Source organism: Oncorhynchus masou, chromosome 22 (genome assembly GCF_036934945.1).
Source record: "Oncorhynchus masou masou isolate Uvic2021 chromosome 22, UVic_Omas_1.1, whole genome shotgun sequence".
In the NCBI taxonomy this organism is placed as follows: Eukaryota; Metazoa; Chordata; class Actinopteri; order Salmoniformes; family Salmonidae; genus Oncorhynchus; species Oncorhynchus masou.
In genome coordinates, this window is record NC_088233.1 from 10,700,423 (window position 1) to 10,724,204 (window position 23,782).

The 23,782-nt window shown below is 45.5% G+C and overlaps 1 protein-coding gene across 1 annotated transcript in view; it reads left to right on the forward strand.

The window, feature by feature from the left end:
• Window positions 1-11,386, forward strand: part of LOC135509793 (uncharacterized) — a 31,478-nt gene extending 20,092 nt beyond the window's left edge. The window contains exon 3 of the mRNA XM_064930693.1: window positions 11,170-11,386. Within this exon, the coding sequence (XP_064786765.1) occupies window positions 11,170-11,386 (217 nt within the window). The remainder of the gene's footprint in view (window positions 1-11,169) is intronic.
• The last annotated feature ends 12,396 nt before the right edge of the window (window positions 11,387-23,782 follow it).

A 23,782-nucleotide genomic window follows, 5' to 3' on the forward strand; every position in this document is an offset into this window, starting at 1 on the left:
GTGGTCAGGCAGTGGTCAGTCAGTGGTCAGGCAGTGGTCAGGCAGTAGTAGTCCGTGGTAGTCCGTGGTAGTCCGTGGTAGTCCGTGGTAGTCAGTGGTCAGGCAGTGGTAGTCCGTGGTAGTCAGTGGTAGTCCGTGGTAGTCAGTGGTCAGGCAGTGGTAATCAGTGGTAGTCCGTGGTCAGTCAGTAGTCAGGCAGTAGTAATCAGTGGTAGTCCGTGGTCAGTCAGTAGTCAGGCAGTAGTAATCAGTGGTAGTCCGTGGTCAGGCCGTGGTCAGGCAGTGGTCAGGCAGTGGTAGTCAGTGGTAGTCCGTGGTAGTCAGTGGTCAGGCATTGGTAATCAGTGGTAGTCCGTGGTCAGGCCGTGGTCAGGCAGTGGTCAGGCAGTTATAGTCAGTGGTAGTCAGTGGTAGTCAGTGGTAGTCAGTGGTCAGGCAGTGGTAGTCAGTGGTCAGGCAGTGGTAGTCCATGGTCAGGCAGTGGTAATCAGTGGTAGTCAGTGGTCAGGCAGTGGGAATCAGTGGTAGTCCGTGGTCAGGCAGTGGTCAGGCAGTGGTAGTCAGTGGTCAGGCAGTGGTAATCAGTGGTCAGGCAGTGGTAGTCAGTGGTCAGGCAGTGGTAATCAGTAGTCAGGCAGTGGTAATCAGTAGTCAGTCTGTGGTAATCAGTGGTCAGGCAGTGGTAGTCAGTGGTAATCAGTAGTCAGGCAGTGGTAATCAGTAGTCAGTCTGTGGTAGTCAGTGGTCAGTCTGTGGTAGTCAGTCTGTGGTAGTCAGTCTGTGGTAGTCAGTCTGTGGTAGTCAGTCTGTGGTAGTCAGTCTGTGGTAGTCAGTCTGTGGTCAGTCAGTCTGTGGTCAGTCAGTCAGTGGTCAGTCAGTCAGTTGGTCAGTCAGTCAGTCATAGTCAGAGGTCAGTCTGGTAGTCAGAGGTCAGTCTGGTAGTCAGAGGTCAGTCTGGTAGTCAGAGGTCAGTCTGGTAGTCAGAGGTCAGTCTGGTAGTCAGAGGTCAGTCTGGTGGTCAGTGGTCAGTCTGGTGGTCAGTGGTCAATCAGTTCATGGTCAGTCAGTCATGGTCAGTCAGTCATAGTCAGTGGTCAGTCTGGTAGTCAGTGGTCAGTCTGGTGGTCAGTCAGTCATAGTCAGTGGTCCTGAGGCAGTGTTGGGATCTACTGTAGATTCATCAGGAAGGGCTGTAATTGGCATGGGGCAATGGGGCCTGGGATTGGACAATGTCACACAGTGATGTGTGTGTGTTGGCTTGTGGCATTTGTGTGTATGTGCGTGTGTACATGATTCTGTGTGTGTGTGTGTGTGTGTTCAGCTCTGTTCATTAGACAGGGCCAGAGATGGTGAAATGCCCCCCCCTGACCCTCCCCTGACCCCTCCAACACAATTACCCCTCAAGGCCTCAACTTTGGTTATTGATGCCTGACAGAGCAGCAGAGAAGCTGCACCACCACTATGTAAAGCACAACATAGGGGATAGGGTGGTGTTTGGGATACAGCCCTCACTCACTAATGTGAACCCTTCCACAGAGAGTCAGTCAGCTGTGGACAGGCAGAGGAATGGTTAGGGGGTGGATGATGGAGTGACTGACTGTGAGGGGTAGTTGATTGGGCTTCTGGTTAGAAATAGGTTCTAGAATCGGAGCAGAAATGGACTTTGCATCGCTCAAATTAAATTGATAGAAAACAGATGGCGTATTATACAATATAAAGTGAAAGTCTGTAAATGTAAAATGAGTAAATAGTGAAAGTGTACGTGGTAGGCCGTGAACACCTGTGATACAGAAGACATGTATCTTTCCATACCATTGAACTACATGGTGGAGATGAGAAGAACATGCCTGGCTGACTGAGGGCTGCTATTCACTGAAGCATTTCTGGATAGATGGGCTTCCCTTCTACCTCTACCTGCTGTAATTGCCATCCTGCTGTGTGTGCTTGTGCTTGTGCGTGTGTGTGCATGTGTGTGTGCGTGTGTGTGTGTGTGTGTGTGTGTGTGTGTGCGTGTGCGTGTGTGTTGAAAGGACTACCATCAGGACTGTCACAGCTGGTACAAGGTAGCTAATACTGTGTGGGTCACAGGTTTTATGTTTATTGTCATGAGTGTGCCCTGAAGGCAGAACTGAGTAGTTTCCACTACAGTAAGTGGGCCAGCTGCAAAGTCAGAATTCTGTGTGTGTGGATGTGTTTAACTATTCAAGAAAAGTAAACAAACAAAAAGTTTGCTAACTGGGGACATTTTGTTAGTTCCCACGAGGTCAAATGCTGTTTCTAGGGGGTTTAGGGTTAAGGGTTAGAAGTAGGTTTATGAGCTAGAGTTAGGGGAAAAGAAAATAGGATTTTGAGTGGGACTGAATTGTTTGTCCTCACAAGGTTAGCTGTACAAGACTGTGTGTGTGTGTGTTGTGCATGCGTGTGTGTGTGCGCATGCTTGCTTGCTTGGCCCATCAAAACACCCTTCTGTGTTGTAACTCTTGCGAGGTAATATATCCCGAGCTTGGACTCACTGACCAAATGTTATCCTTATCCCTATATAGTGGGTAGTTCACTATATAGGGAATAGGGCTCTGGTAAACTAGTTCACTGTATAGGGAATAGGGCTCTGGTAAAAAGTAGTTCACTATATAGGGAATAGGGTGCCATGGGGCTCTGGTAACAAGTAGTTCACTATATAGGGAATAGGGTGCCATGTGGGACTCAGATAGCCTGAGCTGGAGAGAGAACCTGCTGATTTTTGTTTTCGCCTCATATCTTTAATTTTCCTGCAGCGAGTTGGCAATCAGCCCACGTTCAGCCTATCGATTTTCTCCACCTCCTCTTGTAAAATGAAACCCAAAATCGTTTTTTTCCTCTCACTTTGCAGGTTACAGCTTTCAGCAAATTTCTGGAGCAGTATGATTTATATAACGCTTCTACTGAGCCTCAGAAGTCTTGTTTTTAACCATACACACACACACACACACACACACACACACAGAGCTATAGGCCTTCATCTGCTTATTTTATGGCTCTTGGTTCCAAATTGACCTCCGGTATAACAGGTGTCCTCTATATTTGTTTTATTTTTATTTTGTATTTTTTACACATTTTTCTCCCCAATTTCGTGGTATCCAATTGGTAGTTACAGTCGTGTCCCATTGCTGCTACTCCCGGTCACGGCCAGCTGTAACACAGCCTGGGATCAAACCCGGGTCTGTTGTGACGCTTCAAGCACTGCAATGTAGTGTCTTAGACCGCTGCGCCACTCAGGAACCCAGGTGTCCTCTATTTTCTACCTGGCAGGTAAGAACTAATGAGCCCCTTGTTAATGGGCCACTGACACACCGTCTCTCACTCACACACACACTGTCTCTGCTCGCTGATGTAGGGCTATACAGTCATGGGAAAGTGCTCCCTCTGTTTGATCAGTACATTAGCTCAATGGAAGCGGTAACTAGCAATGATAAAGTCAAGGGAGGCACTGAATGATGAGGGTGTCAGCTGGTTCCCATATAGCTGAGGGAGAGAGAGGGAGAGAGCGTGCAGTGGCCTTTAAAGGGGCAGTCTGTAATATTTACAGCTGTTCAATGGTCATTTTAATTAATGATACATCCATTTAGTTTTTTTAACAAGGCAAGTCATTTAAGAACAAATTCTTATTCACAATGACAGCCTACCCCGGTCAAACCCTAACCTGGACGATGCTGGGCCAATTGTGAGCTGCCCTATGGGACTCCCAATCATGGCCGGTTGTGACACAGCCTGGAATCGAACCAGGGTCTGTAGTGACACCTCTATCCCTGAGATCCAGTGCCTTACACCGCTGCGCCACTCGGGAGCCTCCTGAATTTGACAGGTTACATTTTGGATCTCCAGCCCTCAGCTGTAATGCATCAACCAAAGTGCCAAATTACGGATTGGTCCTTTAATTAATAGATAGCTATTAACAAGGACCAGACAAAGGCAGAACTGTACTTGTCTGTCTAGCACTCTCTAGGTAGATCACTCTGTTTGTTATCAGCTGTAGTAGTGAGTGAATAGCTTGGGGTTGACTAACCCTGACTCCTCAGCATCGGAGAGAGGAGTCAGATCTGATACTGACGTCGATCCCAGAACACTGGTAAAACATCATGTTTAGAGAACTCGCCGTGACATCGAGATACATGGTGACTTGTTCCAGATGACTTCCTTTGTGATATCACATCAGGTACCTCAGTCTAATCCCTCCAATCAAAAGAGAGATCGGTCTGAGCATATGCAGATAGGTGCGGTGAAATGTGTTGTTTTCACAGGTTCATTCATAGTAGTACAGCACCCCTGGAGCAAATTAAGATTAAATGCCTTGCTCAAGGGGCAAATCGACAGATTTTTTACTTTGTCGGCTCGGGAATTGGAATCAGTGACCTTTCGGTTACTGGGATAGATAGATAGATCTCATTCGCATGGAGTTGATCAGGCTTTTGATTGTGGCCTGTGAAATGTTGCCCCACTCTTCTTCAATGGTTGTGTGAAGTTGCAGGATCCCAAACACGCTCAATGGGTGACATGTCTGGTGATGGAAGAACTGGGACATTTTCATCTTCCAGGAATAGTGTACAGATCTTTGCGACATGGAGCTGTGCATTATCATGCTGAGACATGAGGTGATGGCCGTAGATTAATGGTACGATTAACGCTAAATCTGTGCAATTAAATTGACATTGATAAAATGCACTCGTGCTCGTTGTCCGTATGCCTGCCCATACCATAACCCCACCGCCACGGGGGGGGGGGGGGTGGTCTATTCACAGCGTTGACATCATTTTACCACTCACCAACACGATTTCATGTCTGCCATCTGCCCGGTACAATTTAAACCGGGATTCATTCGTGAAGAGCACTTTTCTCCAGCGTGCCAGTGGCCATCGAAGGTGAGCATTTGCCCACTGAAGTCGGTTAGGATTCTAAGCTGCAGTCAGATCAGGACCCCGGTGAGGACGATGAGCTGACAGTTTGTTTAGAAAACCCACAGTGTCATCAGCTGTGGCTGGTCTCAGACGATCCCGCAGGCAATCCCGCAGATGAAGAATCCAGATATGGAGGTCCTTGGCAAGCGTGGTTACACTTTGCTGCGGCCGGTTGGATGCACTGCCAAATTCTCTTAAACAATGTTGGAGGCTGTTTATGGTAGAGAAATGAACATTCAATTCTCTGGCAATAGCTCTGGTGGACATTCCTGCAGTCAGCATGCCAATTGCACACTCCCTCAAAACTTGTGTTGTGACAAAACTGCACATTTTAGAGTGGTCTTTTATTATTATTATTTAACTAGGCGAGTCAGTTAAGAACAAATTAATATTTACAATGACGGTCTACCCAGGTCAAACCCTAACGACACTGGGCAAATTGTGCGCAGCCCTATAGGACTCCCGATCATGGCCTCTCTACCATAAACTGCCTCCAACATTGTTTAAGAGAATTTGGCAGTTGATACAGCCTGGAATCGAAGATGCAGTGCCTTAGACCACTGCGCCACTCGGGAGCCTCCAAATGATCTCCAGCACAACATGCACCTGTGTTATAATCATTTTGTTTAATCAGCTTCTTGAAATGTCACACCTGTCAGGTGGATGGATGAACTTGGCAAAGGAGAAATGCTCACTAACAGGGATGTAAACAAATATTTGTACAACATTTGAGAAAAGTAAACTTTATGTGCGTATGGAGAAATAATTATCTCTACTATTATTCTGACATTTCACATTCTTAAAATAAAGTGGTGATCCTAACTGACCTGAGACAGGGAATTTTTACTAGGATTAAATGTCAGGAATTGTGAAAAACTGAGTTTAAATGTATTTGGCTGGGGTGTATGTAAACTTCCGACTTCAACTGTATGCATAACCCTATATAATAACAAGTGGGTATTGTGGAGGGAAATGAACACCATGGACTGAAGATACTATTGTGTCAGTGTGCAGCAGAGTGCAGGGTAGCGGCAGGGTAGCCTAGTGGTTAGAGCTTTGGACTAGTAACTGAAAGGTTGCAAGTTCAAATCCCCGAGCTGACAAGGTACAAATCTGTTGTTCTGCCCCTGAGCAGGCAGTTAACCCACTGTTCCTAGGCCGTCACTGAAAATAAGAATTTGTTCTTAACTGACTTGCCTTGTAAAATAAAGGTAAAATATATATATATTTTTTAAAAGCCATGAAGCTGTTGCTTGCCGGGCAAACTTTGTATACAGTCTATTTATGGTTTCATCATATCATAACTATTTCAGACCCTATTAGTTTTGTTCATTTAGTCCTTTATTTTGTATATTGTCCGTTCAACTATAAAAAACATTGGTTTTACTAAGAGCTCACCGGGTGGTTGGCTCAAGGCGGTGGTTTTAGAGGACCAGGGGGGTAGAAGGAGTCGTCCAGCGAGAGGAACTGCTGTACAGAGGGGGTCATTGATGGACAGTGTTGCCCCTTCCCTAAACCATTGGCTGATTTGTAAATATTGCTCCCCTTTGGTTTAATCTGCCGTGTGCTCTGAGGTGGAACCCATTCCCAGAAGGCCGCTGGGCGAGGAGGGAAGGGGGGTGTAATGTATCTCTTGTCTATTATCGGTAACATTGTCTTGGTGGGGGAGGGGGGGTGTAATTTATCTCTTGTCTATTATCGGTAACATTGTCTTGGTGGGGAGGGGGTGTAATTTACCTCTTGTGAATTAACTGTAACATTGTCTTGGTGGGGGGGGGGGGTGTAATGTATCTCTTGTGTATTAACGGTAACATTGTCTTGGTGGGGGGTGTAATGTATCTCTTGTGTATTAACGGTAACATTGTCTTGGTGGGGGGGGGGTGTAATTTATCTCTTGTGTATTAACTGTAACATTGTCTTGGTGGGGGGTGGTGTAATTTATCTCTTGTGTATTAACGGTAACATTGTCTTGGTGGGGGGGGGTGTAATTTATCTCTTGTGTATTAACAGTAACATTGTCTTGGTGGGGGGGGTGTAATGTATCTCTTGTGTATTATCGGTAACATTGTCTTGGTGGGGGGTGGTGTAATGTATCTCTTGTGTATTAACGGTAACATTGCCTTGGTGGGGGGGGGTGTAATTTATCTCTTGTGTATTTAACGGTAACATTGTCTTGGTGGGGGGTGGTGTAATTTATCTCTTGTGTATTATCGGTAACATTGTCTTGGTGGGGGGGGTGGTGTAATTTATCTCTTGTGTATTAACTGTAACATTGTCTTGGTGGGGGGGTGGTGTAATTTATCTCTTGTGTATTATCGGTAACATTGTCTTGGTGGGGGGGTGGTGTAATTTATCTCCTGTGTATTAACGGTAACATTGTCTTGGTGGGGGGGGGTGGTGTAATGTATCTCTTGTGTATTAACTGTAACATTGTCTTGGTGGGGGGGTGGTGTAATTTATCTCTTGTGCATTAACTGTAACATTGTCTTGGTGCGGGAGGGGGGGGTGTAATTTATCTCTTGTGTATTAACGGTAACATTGTCTTGGTGGGGGGTGGTGTAATGTATCCTTTGTGTATTAACTGTAACATTGTCTTGGTGGGGGGGGGGGTGTAATGTATCTCTTGTGTATTAACTGTAACATTGTCTTGGTGGGGGGGTGGGGGTGTAATTTATCTCTTGTGTATTAACTGTAACATTGTCTTGGTGGGGGGGTGTAATGTATCTCTTGTGTATTAACGGTAACATTGTCTTGGTGGGGGTGGTGTAATGTATCTCTTGTGTATTAACGGTAACATTGTCTTGGTGGGGGAGGGGGTGTAATTTATCTCTTGTGTATTAACGGTAACATTGTCCTGGTGGGGGGGGGGTGTAATTTATCTCCTGTGTATTAACGGTAACATTGTCTTGGTGGGGGGGGTGGTGTAATTTATCTCTTGTGCATTAACTGTAACATTGTCTTGAGGGGGGGGGGGGGGTGTAATTTATCTCTTGTGTATTAACGATGACATTGTCTTGGTGGGGGGGGGTGTAATTTATCTCTTGTGTATTAATGTTAACATTGTCTTGGTGGGGGGGGGGTGGTGTAATTTATCTCTTGTGTATTAAAGTTAACATTGTCTTGGTGGGGGGGGGGTGTAATGTATCTCTTGTGTATTAACGGTAACATTGTCTTGGTGGGGGGGGTGTAAAGTCTCTCATGTGTATTAACTGTAACATTGTCTTGGTGGGGGGGGGTGTAATGTATCTCTTGTGTATTAAAGGTAACATTGTCTTGGTGGGGGAGGGGGTGTAATTTATCTCTTGTGTATTAACGGTAACATTGTCTTGGTGGGGGAGGGGGTGTAATTTATCTCCTGTGTATTTACGGTAACATTGTCTTGGTGGGGGGGGGTGTAATTTATCTCTTGTGTATTAATGTTAACATTGTCTTGGTGGGGGGGGGTGGTGTAATGTATCTCTTGTGTATTAAAGGTAACATTGTCTTGGTGGGGGAGGGGGGGTGTAATTTATCTCTTGTGTATTAACGGTAACATTGTCTTGGTGGGGGAGGGGGGTCATTTATCTCTTGTGTATTAACGGTAACATTGTCTTGGTGGGGGAGGGGGGTGTAATTTATCTCTTGTGTATTAACTGTAACATTGTCTTGGTGGGGGGGTGGTGTAATTTATCTCTTGTGTATTATCGGTAACATTGTCTTGGTGGGGGGGTGTAATGTATCTCTTGTGTATTAACTGTAACATTGTCTTGTTGGGGGGTGGTGTAATTTATCTCTTGTGTATTAACTGTAACATTGTCTTGGTGCGGGAGGGGGGTGTAATTTATCTCTTGTGTATTAACGATGACATTGTCTTGGTGGGGGGTGTAATTTATCTCTTGTGTATTAATGTTAACATTGTCTTGGTGGGGGGTGGTGTAATTTATCTCTTGTGTATTAAAGTTAACATTGTCTTGGTGGGGGGGGTGGTGTAATGTATCTCTTGTGTATTAACTGTAACATTGTCTTGGTGGGGGGTGGTGTAATTTATCTCTTGTGCATTAACTGTAACATTGTCTTGGTGCGGGAGGGGGGTGTAATTTATCTCTTGTGTATTAACGGTAACATTGTCTTGGTGGGGGGTGGTGTAATGTATCCTTTGTGTATTAACTGTAACATTGTCTTGGTGGGGGGGGGGGTGTAATGTATCTCTTGTGTATTAACTGTAACATTGTCTTGGTGGGGGGGTGGGGGTGTAATTTATCTCTTGTGTATTAACTGTAACATTGTCTTGGTGGGGGGGGGTGTAATGTATCTCTTGTGTATTAACGGTAACATTGTCTTGGTGGGGGGTGGTGTAATGTATCTCTTGTGTATTAACGGTAACATTGTCTTGGTGGGGGAGGGGGGTGTAATTTATCTCTTGTGTATTAACGGTAACATTGTCCTGGTGGGGGGGGGGTGTAATTTATCTCCTGTGTATTAACGGTAACATTGTCTTGGTGGGGGGTGGTGTAATTTATCTCTTGTGCATTAACTGTAACATTGTCTTGAGGGGGGGTGTAATTTATCTCTTGTGTATTAACGATGACATTGTCTTGGTGGGGGGTGTAATTTATCTCTTGTGTATTAATGTTAACATTGTCTTGGTGGGGGTGGTGTAATTTATCTCTTGTGTATTAAAGTTAACATTGTCTTGGTGGGGGGGGTGTAATGTATCTCTTGTGTATTAACGGTAACATTGTCTTGGTGGGGGGGTGTAAAGTCTCTCATGTGTATTAACTGTAACATTGTCTTGGTGGGGGGGGGTGTAATGTATCTCTTGTGTATTAAAGGTAACATTGTCTTGGTGGGGGAGGGGGTGTAATTTATCTCTTGTGTATTAACGGTAACATTGTCTTGGTGGGGGGAGGGGGGTGTAATTTATCTCCTGTGTATTTACGGTAACATTGTCTTGGTGGGGGGGGTGTAATTTATCTCTTGTGTATTAATGTTAACATTGTCTTGGTGGGGGGGGGTGGTGTAATGTATCTCTTGTGTATTAAAGGTAACATTGTCTTGGTGGGGGAGGGGGTGTAATTTATCTCTTGTGTATTAACGGTAACATTGTCTTGGTGGGGGGGGGGGTCATTTATCTCTTGTGTATTAACGGTAACATTGTCTTGGTGGGGGAGGGGGGTGTAATTTATCTCTTGTGTATTAACTGTAACATTGTCTTGGTGGGGGGTGGTGTAATTTATCTCTTGTGTATTATCGGTAACATTGTCTTGGTGGGGGGTGTAATGTATCTCTTGTGTATTAACTGTAACATTGTCTTGTTGGGGGGTGGTGTAATTTATCTCTTGTGTATTAACTGTAACATTGTCTTGGTGCGGGAGGGGGGTGTAATTTATCTCTTGTGTATTAACGATGACATTGTCTTGGTGGGGGGGTGTAATTTATCTCTTGTGTATTAATGTTAACATTGTCTTGGTGGGGGGTGGTGTAATTTATCTCTTGTGTATTAAAGTTAACATTGTCTTGGTGGGGGGTGTAATTTATCTCTTGTGTATTAATGTTAACATTGTCTTGGTGGGGGGGGGGTGGTGTAATTTATCTCTTGTGTATTAATGTTAACATTGTCTTGGTGGGGGGGTGGTGTAATTTATATCTTGTGTATCATCGGTAACATTGTCTTGGTGGGGGGTGGTGTAATTTATCTCTTGTGTATTAACGTTAATATTGTCTTGATGGGGGGGGTGTAATTTATCTCTTGTGTATTAACGTTAATATTGTCTTGATGGGGGGGGGTGTAATTTATCTCTTGTGTATTAACGTTAATATTGTCTTGATGGGGGGTGTAATTTATCTCTTGTGTATCATCGGTAACATTGTCTTGGTGGGGGGTGGTGTAATTTATCTCTTGTGTATTAACGGTAACATTGTCTTGGTGGGGGGGGTGTAATTTATCTCTTGTGTATTAACGGTAACATTGTCTTGGTGGGGGGGGGGGTGTAAATTATCTCTTGTGTATTAACAGTAGCATTGTCTTGGTGGGAGGGAGGGTGCAATTTATCTCTTGTGAATTAACGGTAACATTTTCTTGGCAGGGGGTGGAGGGGGGAGGGGTGCATCCTCAGCTGAAGCTTCTCACAGCATGCACAGGAAAGGAAACAGGAAATACACACAGCACTGAGTGACCTGCGCTAAACCCAAAACCTTGAAATGCTACACTGTATTAAATGATAGGCGGAGCTGATCATCTTTATGATTTACTCCCCAGAACTGAAGAGCATCCATCCAGCTGGACGCACTGGGACCCTTTGGTGTCCGGCCACAGTTACTGGGACCCTTTGGTGTCCGGCCACAGTTACTGGGACCCTTTGGTGTCCGGCCACAGTTACTGGGACCCTTTGGTGTCCGGCCACAGTTACTGGGACCCTTTGGTGTCCGGCCACAGTTACTGGGACCCTTTGGTGTCCGGCCACAGTGCTCATTGACAGATCCTCTGTAAGGTTGCCTTTTTTATTTTATAAAAAATATATATTTAACCTTTATTTAACCAGGTAGGCTAGTTGAGAACAAGTTCTCATTTACAACTGCGACCTGGCTAAGATAAAGCAAAGCAGTGCGACACAAACAACAACACAGAGTTTCACATGGAATAAACAAACATACAGCCAATAACACAATGGGGGAAAAATATAGTCTATATAGAGTGTGTGCAAATGGCGTGAGGAGGTAAGGCAATAAATAGGCCATAGTAGCAAGTAATTACCATTTAGCAAATGAACACTGGAGTGATAGATGTGCAGATGATGATGTGCAAGTATAAATACTGGTGTGCAAAAGAGCAGAAAAGTAAGGTAGGTAGATTGGATGGGCTATTTACAGATGGGCTGATGTTTAAAGTTAGTGAGAAATATAGGGAAAAATAAGTCTCCAGCTTCAGCAATTTTTACAATTCGTTCCAGTCACTGGCAGCAGAGAACTGGAAGGAAAGGCGGCCAAAGGAGGTGTTGGCTTTGGGGATGACCAGTGAGATATACCTGCTGGAGCGCGTGCTGCGGGTGGGTGTTGTTATGGTGACCAGTGAGCTGAGATAAGGCAGAGCTTTACCTAGCAAAGACTTATAGATGACCTGGAGCCAGTGGGTCTGGCAACGAATATGTAGAGAGGGCCAGCCGACTAGAGCGTACATGTCGCAGTGGTGAGTGGTATATGGGGCTTTGGTGACAAAACGGATGGCACTGTGATAGACTGCATCTAGTTTGCTGTGTAGAGTTTTGTAGGCTATTTTGTAGATGACATCGCCGAAGTCGAGGATCGGTAGGCTAGTCAGTTTTGCGAGGGTACGTTTGGCAGCATGAGTGAAGGAGGCTTTGTTGCAGATTTGAAAGCAGATTCTAGATTTGATTTTGGATTGGAGATGTTTATGTCAGGCGGGCGTGTGCAGAGAACGGTTGAAAAGTATGCATTAGTTTAACTAGCTTTTAAGAGCAGTTGGAGGCCACAGAAGGAGAGTTGTATGGCATTGAAGCTTGTTTGGGGGTTTGTTAACACAGTGTCCAAAGAAGGGCCAGATGTATACAGAATGGTGTCGTCTGCGTAGAGGTGGATCACGGAATCACCCGCAGCAAGAGCAACATCGTTAAATTATACAGAGAAAATAGTCGGCCCGAGAATTTAACCCTGTGGTAGCCCCGTAGAGACTGCCAGAGGTCCGGACAACAGGCCCTCCGATTTGACACACTGAACTCTGTCTGAGAAGTAGTTGGTGAACCAGGCGATGCAGTCATTTGAGAAACCAAGGCTGTTGAGTCTTCCGATAAGAATACGGTGATTAACAGAGTCAACAGCCTTGGCCAGGTCGATGAAGACGGCTGCACAGTACAATCTTTTATTGATGGCGGTTATGATATCGTTTAGTACCTTGAGCGTGGCTGTGGTGCATCCTTGACCAGCTCGGAAACCGGATTGCACAGCGGAGAAGGTACGGTGGGATTCGAAATGGTCAGTGATCTGTTTATTAACTTGGCTTTCGACTACCGTTGTGGGGTTCGATGCTGTGACATTTGATTAACAATAGGTCTGAAATAAAATATATATGTGGATAATTACGGTCTGGTCTGACATTCAGCTGGCTGGACTACTCTATATTGAGGGCTGTAGTTAACCTTTTGTAACACTTTGTGTCCACTAACAGAGTATCCCAATCAAGAAGTCAATTGGAGGTGTACCTGTGGATGTATTTCAAGGCCCACCTTCAAGCTCAGTGCCTCTTTGCTTGAAATCAGCCAAGACCTCAGAACATTTTTTGTTGACATCCACAAGTATGGTTCATTTTTGGGAGCAATTTCTAAATGCCTGAAGGTACCACGTTCATCTGCGCAAACAAGAGAATGCAATTATAAACACAATGGGACCACGCGGCCGCCATACCGCTCAGGAAGGAGACGCGTTCTGTCTCCTAGAGATGAAAGTACTTTGGTGCGAAAAGTGCAAATCAATCCCAGAACAACAGCGAAGGAAGGACCTTGTGAAGATGTTGGAGTCAACAGACAATATCTTTGCAGTTCTGGAAAATTCAGAGTGTTTTCTTTCCAAAGCTATCAATTATATGCATAGTCGAGCATCTTTTTGTGACAAAATATCTTGTTTAAAACGGGAACGTTTTTCATCCAAAAATGAAATAGCGCCCCCAGAGTTAAGGACAACAAAGTCAAGGTATTGGAGTGGCCATCACAAAGCCCTGATCTCAATCCCAGTTCTGTGGGCAGAACTGAAAAAGCGTGTGTGAGCAAGGAGGCCTACAAACCTGACTCAGTTACACCAGCTCTGTCAGGAGGAATGGGCCAAAATTCACCCATCTTATTTTGGGAAGCTTGTGGAAGGCGACCTGAAACGTTTGACCCAAGTTCAGCAATTTAAAGGCAATTCTACCAAATACTAATTGAGTGCATGTAAACTTCTGACCTACTGGGAATGTGATGAAATAATTTAATGCTGAAATAAATCATTCTCTATTATTATTCTGACATTTCACATTCTTAAAATAAAGTGGTGATCCTAACTGACCTAAAACAGGGAATTTTTACTAGGATTAATTGTCAGGAATTGTGAAAAACGGAGTTTAAATGTATTTGGCTAAGGTGTATGTAAACTTCCGAATTCAACTGTATTTAAGGTTGCCTGGTGGGGCCTGTGCTGTGCTTCGAGCGGAACTCATTTCGTAGATGAATCTCCACAAAAAATAACTCTTTGTCATAACGCCCTGTCAACATTGTGGTTGCTGTGGCAACGGTGACAGCGGCGTTGGCTTGATAACCCATTTGTGAGAAATATTTGTGGACCCCAAACATCCATCATTGGACCCCAAACATCCATCACCCAAACATCCATCATCGGACATTCAATAATTTGGTGTTAATAATAACTGGTGTGTGTGTGTGTGTGTGTGTGTGTGTGTGTGTGTGTGTGTGTGTGTGTGTGTGTGTGTGTGTGCAGACTGTTGGTGAGAGGCAGGAGTAAAATGGCAGCAGCATTTTGTGTTTGATGACAAGGAGCATGAATGAGGGGCTCGTTCCACAGGGGCACTTGACTTCCACAGCAAGGCTCAGTCACTGTGCCCATGTAAAAATACTGTAGCTAGCCTCAACCCCAACACTAACCCCACTCATAACCCCAACACTAACCCCACTCATAACCCCAACACTAACCCCAACACTAACCCCACTCATAACCCCAACACTAACCCTAATCATAACCCTGACCCCAACACTAACCCCACTCATAACCCCAACACTAACCCCAATCATGACCCTAACCCCAACACTAACCCCACTCATAACCGCAACACTAACCCCAATCATAACCCTAACCCCAACACTAACCCCAATCATAACCCCAATCATAACCCTAACCCCAACACTAACCCCAATCATAACCCTAACCCCAACACTAACCCCACTCATAACCCCAACACTAACCCCACTCATAACCCCAACACTAACCCCACTCATAACCCCAACACTTACCCCACTCATAACCCCAACACTAACCCCACTCATAACCCCAACACTAACCCCAATCATAACCCCAACACTAACCCCAATCATAACCCCAACACTAACCCCACTCATAACCCCAACACTAACCCCACTCATAACCCCAACACTAACCCCAATTATAACCCTAACCCCAACCCTAACCCCAATTATAACCCTAACCCCAATCATAACCCTAACCCCAACACTAACCCCACTCATAACCCCAACACTAACCCCACTCATAACCCCAACACTAACCCCAATCATAATCCTAACCCGAATCATAACCCTAACCCCAACACTAACCCCAACCCTAACCCCAATTATAACCCTAACCCCAACCCTAACCCCAATTATAACCCTAACCCCAATCATAACCCTAACCCCACTCATAACCCCAACACTAACCCCACTCATAACCCCAACACTAACCCCAATCATAATCCTAACCCCAATCATAACCCTAACCCCAACACTAACCCCAATCATAACCCTAACCCCAACACTAACCCCTACACTAACCCTAACACTAAAACTAACCCCAATCATAACCCTAACCCCAACCTAACCCTAACCCCTACACTAACCTCAACCTAACCCTAACCCCAATCATAACCCCAACACTAACCCTAACCCCAATCATAACCCTAACCCCTACACTAACCCCTACACTAACCCTAACCCCAACACTAACCCTACCCTAACCCCAACCTAACCCTAGTTTCATGTCCACATCCCAGTTCAACCCCAACCCTAGCCTAAACCCCAACCCCAAACCTAGCCTAAACCCCAACCCCAAACCTAGCCTAAACCCCAACCCCAACCCTAGTTTCATGTCCACATCCCAGTTCAACCCCAACCCTAGCCTCAACCCCAACCCTAGCCTAAACCCCAACCCCAACCCTAGCCTCAACCCCAACCCTAGCTTTATGTACACATCCCAGTTCAACCATAACCCTTGCCTCAACACCAACCCGAGCCTCAACGCCAACCTGAGCCTCAACGACAACCCTAGTCTCAACGCCAACCCGAGTCTCAACGCCAACCCGAGCCTCAACCCTTATACAAGTATTTCAAAAAGTATCTCTGTAAAAAGTAGTTTGTTATGTTACAACAAAATCTGGTATTCCAGTATGTTAGGCTGTTGATGTTTAGTGGCATGCGAAATGTTAAGAAACCTTATTCATTGATTTGCTTTCCTTTCAATTATAATTATAATAATAATAAATACATTGTATCAGTGAGCTCACCCATTCATTCTTTGCAATCAAATGGCTTGAAATTGTCTTTGTCTTTGTCTTTAGTTTCCTGTTATGCGAGTCGATACGAGACCCATGTTTGTCTTTCCAAACAACACACCAAAGAAACAAAGCAATCAATTTGTTCAGAGCACAAACAATGGGAAGCAGAGAAGAGTGGAGGGGTGTGGGAGTGTGTGTGTTTGTGACATGGATAAACAGACCGTATTAGCATATAAAAGCAATGGGGTCAGTCTCGCCTCCTTTCTCTCTGACCCCTGTGTCAAACAGCGATACGCTTTGTGCTGTGTTTCACCACCAGACAATACTCTGACCTGTCAGTCTCATTCAATTACCTGATTCCTTTTTCGAAAACATTGACATCCACTTATTCACTCATGCTATCCGCTTTTTCTCCTGCGCCCCACTTTGTGTGTTGTTCACAAAAAGAGCTCTTGAAATACCACCACTTAATTAAAATGCAATTAATTGCAAAGTGATCTAAACACAGCACAAGTCTTTTGTGAACCACTAGGAAATGAAATGCTGTCTGCAGATGTATTTGTTTTGCCTTCATTCGATTGAAACATTACTATTATTATTACCAGACATTACACACCAGACTCTCTATCTAGTCTTGTCTCTTAAATTGGAATGCCAACAACAGCAACATCCGACACAGCGTGTTAAATCACACCTCTCTCTCTCCCTCTCCCTCTCTCTCTCACTTCTCTTTCCCTCTCTCTCTCTACTCGTTTTCTCTTTCTCTTTCTTTCTCTCTCTTTCTCTCTCTCTCTCTCTACTCTTTTTCTCTTTCTCTTTCTTTTTCTCTCTCTCTCTCTCTCTCTCTCTCTCTCTCTCTCTCTCTCTTCGATTTTGGTTGTCTGCTTTTGTTTTCATATCAGTAAGTCAGTGAAAGTAAGAATCCTGGGTATGTGGGTATCATCATAATTCCCAACTAATCTGGATGTGGTGAAAACACGGCGAGCCGATCCATCTACACCACTGTTATTGTGACCAGCAGATCTGGCCTCCGCTTTCTTTCTAGGGGGGGATGCAGTTTAAGATTTTGTTAAGCTTCTCCTCAGGCTGAGACGATGGCTTTCTCATCGCCGGGCGACCACATCATTGCGAGTGTCAGCAAATGGATCTGTGAGTGTTTGCACAAGGCTGCTTCAAACTATTCCACCACAACACGAAATCACAGGAGACCCGTTTCAGCACGGATGGAGAGACACCAAAGCGCTACTAAAATCAGTCTCCACCCAAGGTTTTACATTTTCAATTATGTCTTGGATTCTGTCCTCAGAATCAAGGTCATAGCATGTGCTACATGGATAGGCATACATTTCACCTGATATTAGCACCTACTATCTACTATCTCTTTCTCTCCAAGTCTAAGTGTAAAATTTGAGAGAATTAAATGTCTATGTCAAACTTTGATTGAATCTATTCCATGGACATATAACTTTTATGAGTCAATCTTGCTACCTCAGGCTCGGAGAAGACACAGGGCAGGGTTTTCTAATGGTCTCCCACCTCAAGGTCAGGGAGAAATGCCCCCACGGTTGGAATCAATCTGGAGAGCTATTGAGATGACAGACTTGCTAGGCCGCTACTCCTTTCGGTTCTGCTGTGTGTGAAAATGAAGCCTTACAGGTTCACTGCATTTTATCTCAGCTTGGTTGGCTGGGGGATTTGGGGATTTGGCATTTTGATTTGGCGTAGTTGCCTAGTAAACAATACAAAGTTATATTTCTTTTGAAATATCGTTGTAATTTTGTAATTTAACTAATCATATGATTGAAAACAAGCAATGTGATTGAAGACAAGCAGTATAATTACTGTTTCTGAATAGAATAGAATAGTATCTAATTGCCCATCTTGCAGAAATAAATTCCTATCCTTTTGCATGTTGCCCAATTCCCAAGACCCATGACAGTCCCATGACAGTCCCATGACGAGTCCCCTTTCTTTTGTGGTCAGTTAAATTGGTGACATTGGGGACCAGCCACATTGTCATCGAGGTGCCCGTGGTTATGTAGATGACATTGGGGACCAGCCACATTGTCATTGAGGTGCCCGTGGTTGTGTAGGTGACATTGGGGACCAGACACATTGTCATTGAGGTGCCCGTGGTTGTGTAGGTGACATTGGGGACCAGCCACATTGTCATTGAGGTGCCCGTGGTTGTGTAGGTGACATTGGGGACCAGCCACATTGTCATCGAGGTGCCCGTGGTTGTGTAGGTGACATTGGGGACCAGCCACATTGTCATTGAGGTGCCCGTGGTTGTGTAGGTGACATTGGGGACCAGCCACATTGTCATTGAGGTGCCCGTGGTTGTGTAGGTGACATTGGGGACCAGACACGTTGTCATTGAGGTGCCCGTGGTTGTGTAGGTGACATTGGGGACCAGACACGTTGTCATCGAGGTGCCCGTGGTTATGTAGATGACATTGGGGACCAGACATGTTTGTCAATGTGTTGTTTATCTGTATTGAATCATCAGAATACTACTACTAGTAATAATTAGAGAAGCAGAATGAATGGTTCCCCTCTAGGTCGCCTCATTCCTTTGTCCATGCACACGCACTTAGACACACACACTTCCATCGTCCTCTGTCCTGATTGTTCAGCTATAGATCTGCTTTACCCTGCTCTCTTCAGACACAACAACAGTCTCATTCACCATCTGTTCCTTATTGACTGTATTGACAGCCACTCAGCCAGGAGTGGGCAGAGAGTGGGAAATCAATTCCAGGCCTGTTGTTGCACATGGTCTGCCTGCCTATACAGCCTGTTGTTGTACATGGTCTGACTGCCTATACAGCCTGTTGTTGTACATGGTCTGCCTGCCTATACAGCCTGTTGTTGTACATGGTCTGCCTGCCTATACAGCCTGTTGTTGTACATGGTCTGCCTGCCTATACAGCCTGTTGTTGTACATGGTCTGACTGTCTATACAGCCTGTTGTTGCACATGGTCTGACTGCCTATACAGCCTGCTGTTGCACATGGTCTATGTCTGACTGTCAATACAGCCTGTTGTTGTACATGGTCTGACTGCCTATACAGCCTGTTGTTGCACATGGTCTGCCTGCCTATACAGCCTGTTGTTGCACATGGTCTGACTGCCTATACAGCCTGAAGAGCGTTTGGGGCTCTTCCTGGTTCAAGAGGACATGATGATCCATGGACAAACCCCAGATATACACACACACAGATTCACACACAGACACACACACACACACACACACAGCCAGCCATGTTCCCCCGTCCCCTACTGCATATTAGGACCCCCCAGATAGCATCTCCTGTCATCCCCTTCTCTCCTTTCAACCCTCAGAATGACAAAGATCTGATTTGCTATGCTAAACTCGGGCCAAGACAGCCACACAAAGGTCCGAGGCGGGAGGCGAGATGCTAAATCCAAACTGAATTTGGCTTCGGCTGCGTTGTTTCCGGTCCTTTTGCCTTGTCCTTTCGTTAAGTCTTGTAATTCCTATTTCCTTGCAGAATCAGAAGGATAAGGAGCCAGGGTTTAGTAATCCACTTGATTCAGCTCAGTGGTTGATTTTCTCTCCTCTCCTCTCCTCTCTGTATGTCCTCTCCTCTCTGTATGTCCTCTCCTCTCTGTATGTCCTCTCCTCTCTGTATGTTCTCTTCTCTCCTCTGTATGTCCTCTCCTCTCCTCTCTGTGTGTCCTCTCCTCTCTGTATGTCCTCTCCTCTCTGTATGTCCTCTCCTCTCTGTATGTTCTCTTCTCTCCTCTGTATGTCCTCTCCTCTCCTCTCTGTGTCCTCTCCTCTCTGTATGTCCTCTCCTCTCTGTATGTCCTCTCCTCTCTGTATGTCCTCTTCTCTCCTCTCTGTATGTCCTCTTCTCTCCTCTCTGTATGTCCTCTTCTCTCCTCTCTGTATGTCCTCTTCTCTCCTCTCTGTATGTCCTCTTCTCTCCTCTCTGTATGTCCTCTTCTCTCCTCTCTGTATGTCCTCTCCTCTCCTCTCGGTATGTCCTCTCCTCTCCTCTCTGTCTCTCCTTTCCTCTCCTCTCTGTATGTCTAGTATGATGGATAAGGATTAGACATGGTGGACAATAGTCTTGTATCTATAGCCACTAAAATCATTAACCACCAACCAGCCACAGGTATCAGCAGCAGTCGTTATGAACCTCTTAACTGTCTGTCTCTTCGGCGCTAATATGACATGCACCTAGGCACAAACACACGCGCACACAAATGCACTCAAACACTCGTGGAGGCGTGTGCATGGGTGTGTGCTCCTCTCACACACACACAATCCTCACACACTCTACTCAGGGTTAAACACAGACACCCACAGCCCACCATGTCCCCCTGTCCTGAAGGGTACGCTGGTCACTATTTGGGCCTTGCTGCTTCACAATAGCAATAGTGTCTCACAAACAAGTTATATTATGATAACCTGAATTTCTGCAACACATTTTAAGTACCTTCATTTTAATCTACAGGGAGGTTAGATAGATGGTAGACCTCCTTCACGCTACAGGGAGGTTAGATAGATGGTAGACCTCCTTCACTCTACAGGGAGGTTAGATAGATGGTAGACCTCCTTCACTCTACAGGGAGGTTAGATAGATGGTAGACCTCCTTCACTCTACAGGGAGGTTAGATAGATGGTAGTTCTCCTTCACTCTACAGGGAGGTTAGATAGATGGTAGTTCTCCTTCACTCTACAGGGAGGTTAGATAGATGGTAGTTCTCCTTCACTCTACAGGGAGGTTAGATAGACGGTAGGCCTCCTTCACTCTACAGGGTGGTTAGATAGATGGTAGGCCTCCTTCACTCTACAGGGTGGTTAGATAGACGGTGGGCCTCCTTCACTCTACAGGGTGGTTAGATAGACAGTAGTTCTCCTTCACTCTACAGGGAGGTTAGATAGATGGTAGGCCTCCTTCACTCTACAGGGTGGTTAGATAGACGGTAGTTCTCCTTCACTCTACAGGGAGGTTAGATAGACGGTAAACCTCCTTCACTCTACAGTATGGTTAGATAGACGGTAGACCTCCTTCACTCTACAGGGAGGTTAGATAGACGGTAGACCGGTAGACCTCCTTCACTCTACAGGGAGGTTAGATAGATGGTAGACCTCCTTCACTCTACAGGGAGGTTAGATAGATGGTAGGCCTCCTTCACTCTACAGGGAGGTTAGATAGATGGTAGACCTCCTTCACTCTACAGGGAGGTTAGATAGACGGTAGTTCTCCTTCACTCTACAGTATGGTTAGATAGACGGTAGACCTCCTTCACTCTACAGGGTGGTTAGATAGACGGTAGACCTCCTTCACTCTACAGGGTGGTTAGATAGACGGTAGACCTCCTTCACTCTACAGTGTGGTTAGATAGACGGTAGACCTCCTTCACTCTACAGGGAGGTTAGATAGACGGTAGACCTCCTTCACTCTACAGGGTGGTTAGATAGACGGTAGACCTCCTTCACTCTACAGTGTGGTTAGATAGACGGTAGGCCTCCTTCACTCTACAGGGAGGTTAGATAGATGGTAGACCTCCTTCACTCTACAGGGTGGTTAGATAGACGGTAGACCTCCTTCACTCTACAGGGAGGTTAGAAAGACAGTAAACCTCCTTCACTCTACAGGGTGGTTAGATAGACGGTAGACCTCCTTCACTCTACAGTGTGGTTAGATAGACGGTAGGCCTCCTTCACTCTACAGGGAGGTTAGATAGACGGTAGACCTCCTTCACTCTACAGGGTGGTTAGATAGACGGTAGACCTCCTTCACTCTACAGGGAGGTTAGATAGACGGTAGACCTCCTTCACTCTACAGTGTGGTTAGATAGACGGTAGGCCTCCTTCACTCTACAGGGAGGTTAGATAGACGGTAGACCTCCTTCACTCTACAGGGAGGTTAGATAGATGGTAGTTCTCCTTCACTCTACAGGGTGGTTAGATAGACGGTAGACCTCCTTCACTCTACAGGGAGGTTAGATAGATGGTAGTTCTCCTTCACTCTACAGGGTGGTTAGATAGACGGTAGACCTCCTTCACTCTACAGGGAGGTTAGATAGATGGTAGTTCTCCTTCACTCTACAGGGTGGTTAGATAGACGGTAGCTCTCCTTCACTCTACAGGGAGGTTAGATAGATGGTAGTTCTCCTTCACTCTACAGGGTGGTTAGATAGACGGTAGACCTCCTTCACTCTACAGGGAGGTTAGATAGACGGTAGACCTCCTTCACTCTACAGGGAGGTTAGATAGACGGTAGGCCTCCTTCACTCTACAGGGAGGTTAGATAGATGGTAGTTCTCCTTCACTCTACAGGGTGGTTAGATAGACGGTAGACCTCCTTCACTCTACAGGGAGGTTAGATAGATGGTAGTTCTCCTTCACTCTACAGGGTGGTTAGATAGACGGTAGCTCTCCTTCACTCTACAGGGAGGTTAGATAGATGGTAGTTCTCCTTCACTCTACAGGGTGGTTAGATAGACGGTAGACCTCCTTCACTCTACAGGGAGGTTAGATAGACGGTAGACCTCCTTCACTCTACAGGGAGGTTAGATAGACGGTAGGCCTCCTTCACTCTACAGGGAGGTTAGATAGACGGTAGACCTCCTTCACTCTACAGTGAGGTTAGATAGACGGTAGGCCTCCTTCACTCTACAGGGAGGTTAGATAGACGGTAGACCTCCTTCACTCTACAGGGAGGTTAGATAGACGGTAGACCTCCTTCACTCTACAGGGAGGTTAGATAGACGGTAGGCCTCCTTCACTCTACAGGGTGGTTAGATAGACGGTAGACCTCCTTCACTCTACAGTGTGGTTAGATAGACGGTAGACCTCCTTCACTCTACAGGGTGGTTAGATAGACGGTAGACCTCCTTCACTCTACAGGGAGGTTAGATAGATGGTAGACCTCCTTCACTCTACAGGGAGGTTAGATAGATGGTAGACCTCCTTCACTCTACAGGCTTGGTAGTGTTCCATCCACACTACACCACTCCGTTCCCAATCTGACCCTCATACCATCATTGCCACCTTATCATCCCCAGCTTCCAGTTGACTCATTCATCCCCCTCCTCTCCCCTGTAACTATTCCCCAGGCCGTTGCTGTAAATGAGAATGTGTTCTCAGTCAACTTACCTGGTAAATCGAAATAAGAAAATGTCTCATCATGATCGGATACACCGGCATTTCTCTGTCTCTGATGTTTTTTCTGACGTAACCATACGCCTCCTCACACAGCATGTCGCCCTCGCAACATGGCATCTTCAAACAGTACACATCATTGACAGAGACAGAGGAAGCTTTTATGAGTTTCCTGTCTGATGTGCACTTTTATTAATCTTCCTACAGACCTGGGAAAGCTTGATGAACCCTGCCGTGTGTGTGCGTGTGCGTGCGCGGGGGGGTTATTTTTCCTCAATGTGTGTGTGATTTTTCCTCAGAATGTGTGTGTGTGATGTTCCTCAGAATGTGTGTGTGTGATGTTCCTCAGAATGTGTGTGTGTGATCTTCCTCAGAATGTGTGTGTGTGTGATGTTCCTCAATGTGTGTGTGATTTTTCCTCAGAATGCGTGTGTGTGTGATTTTTCCTCAGAATGTGTGTGT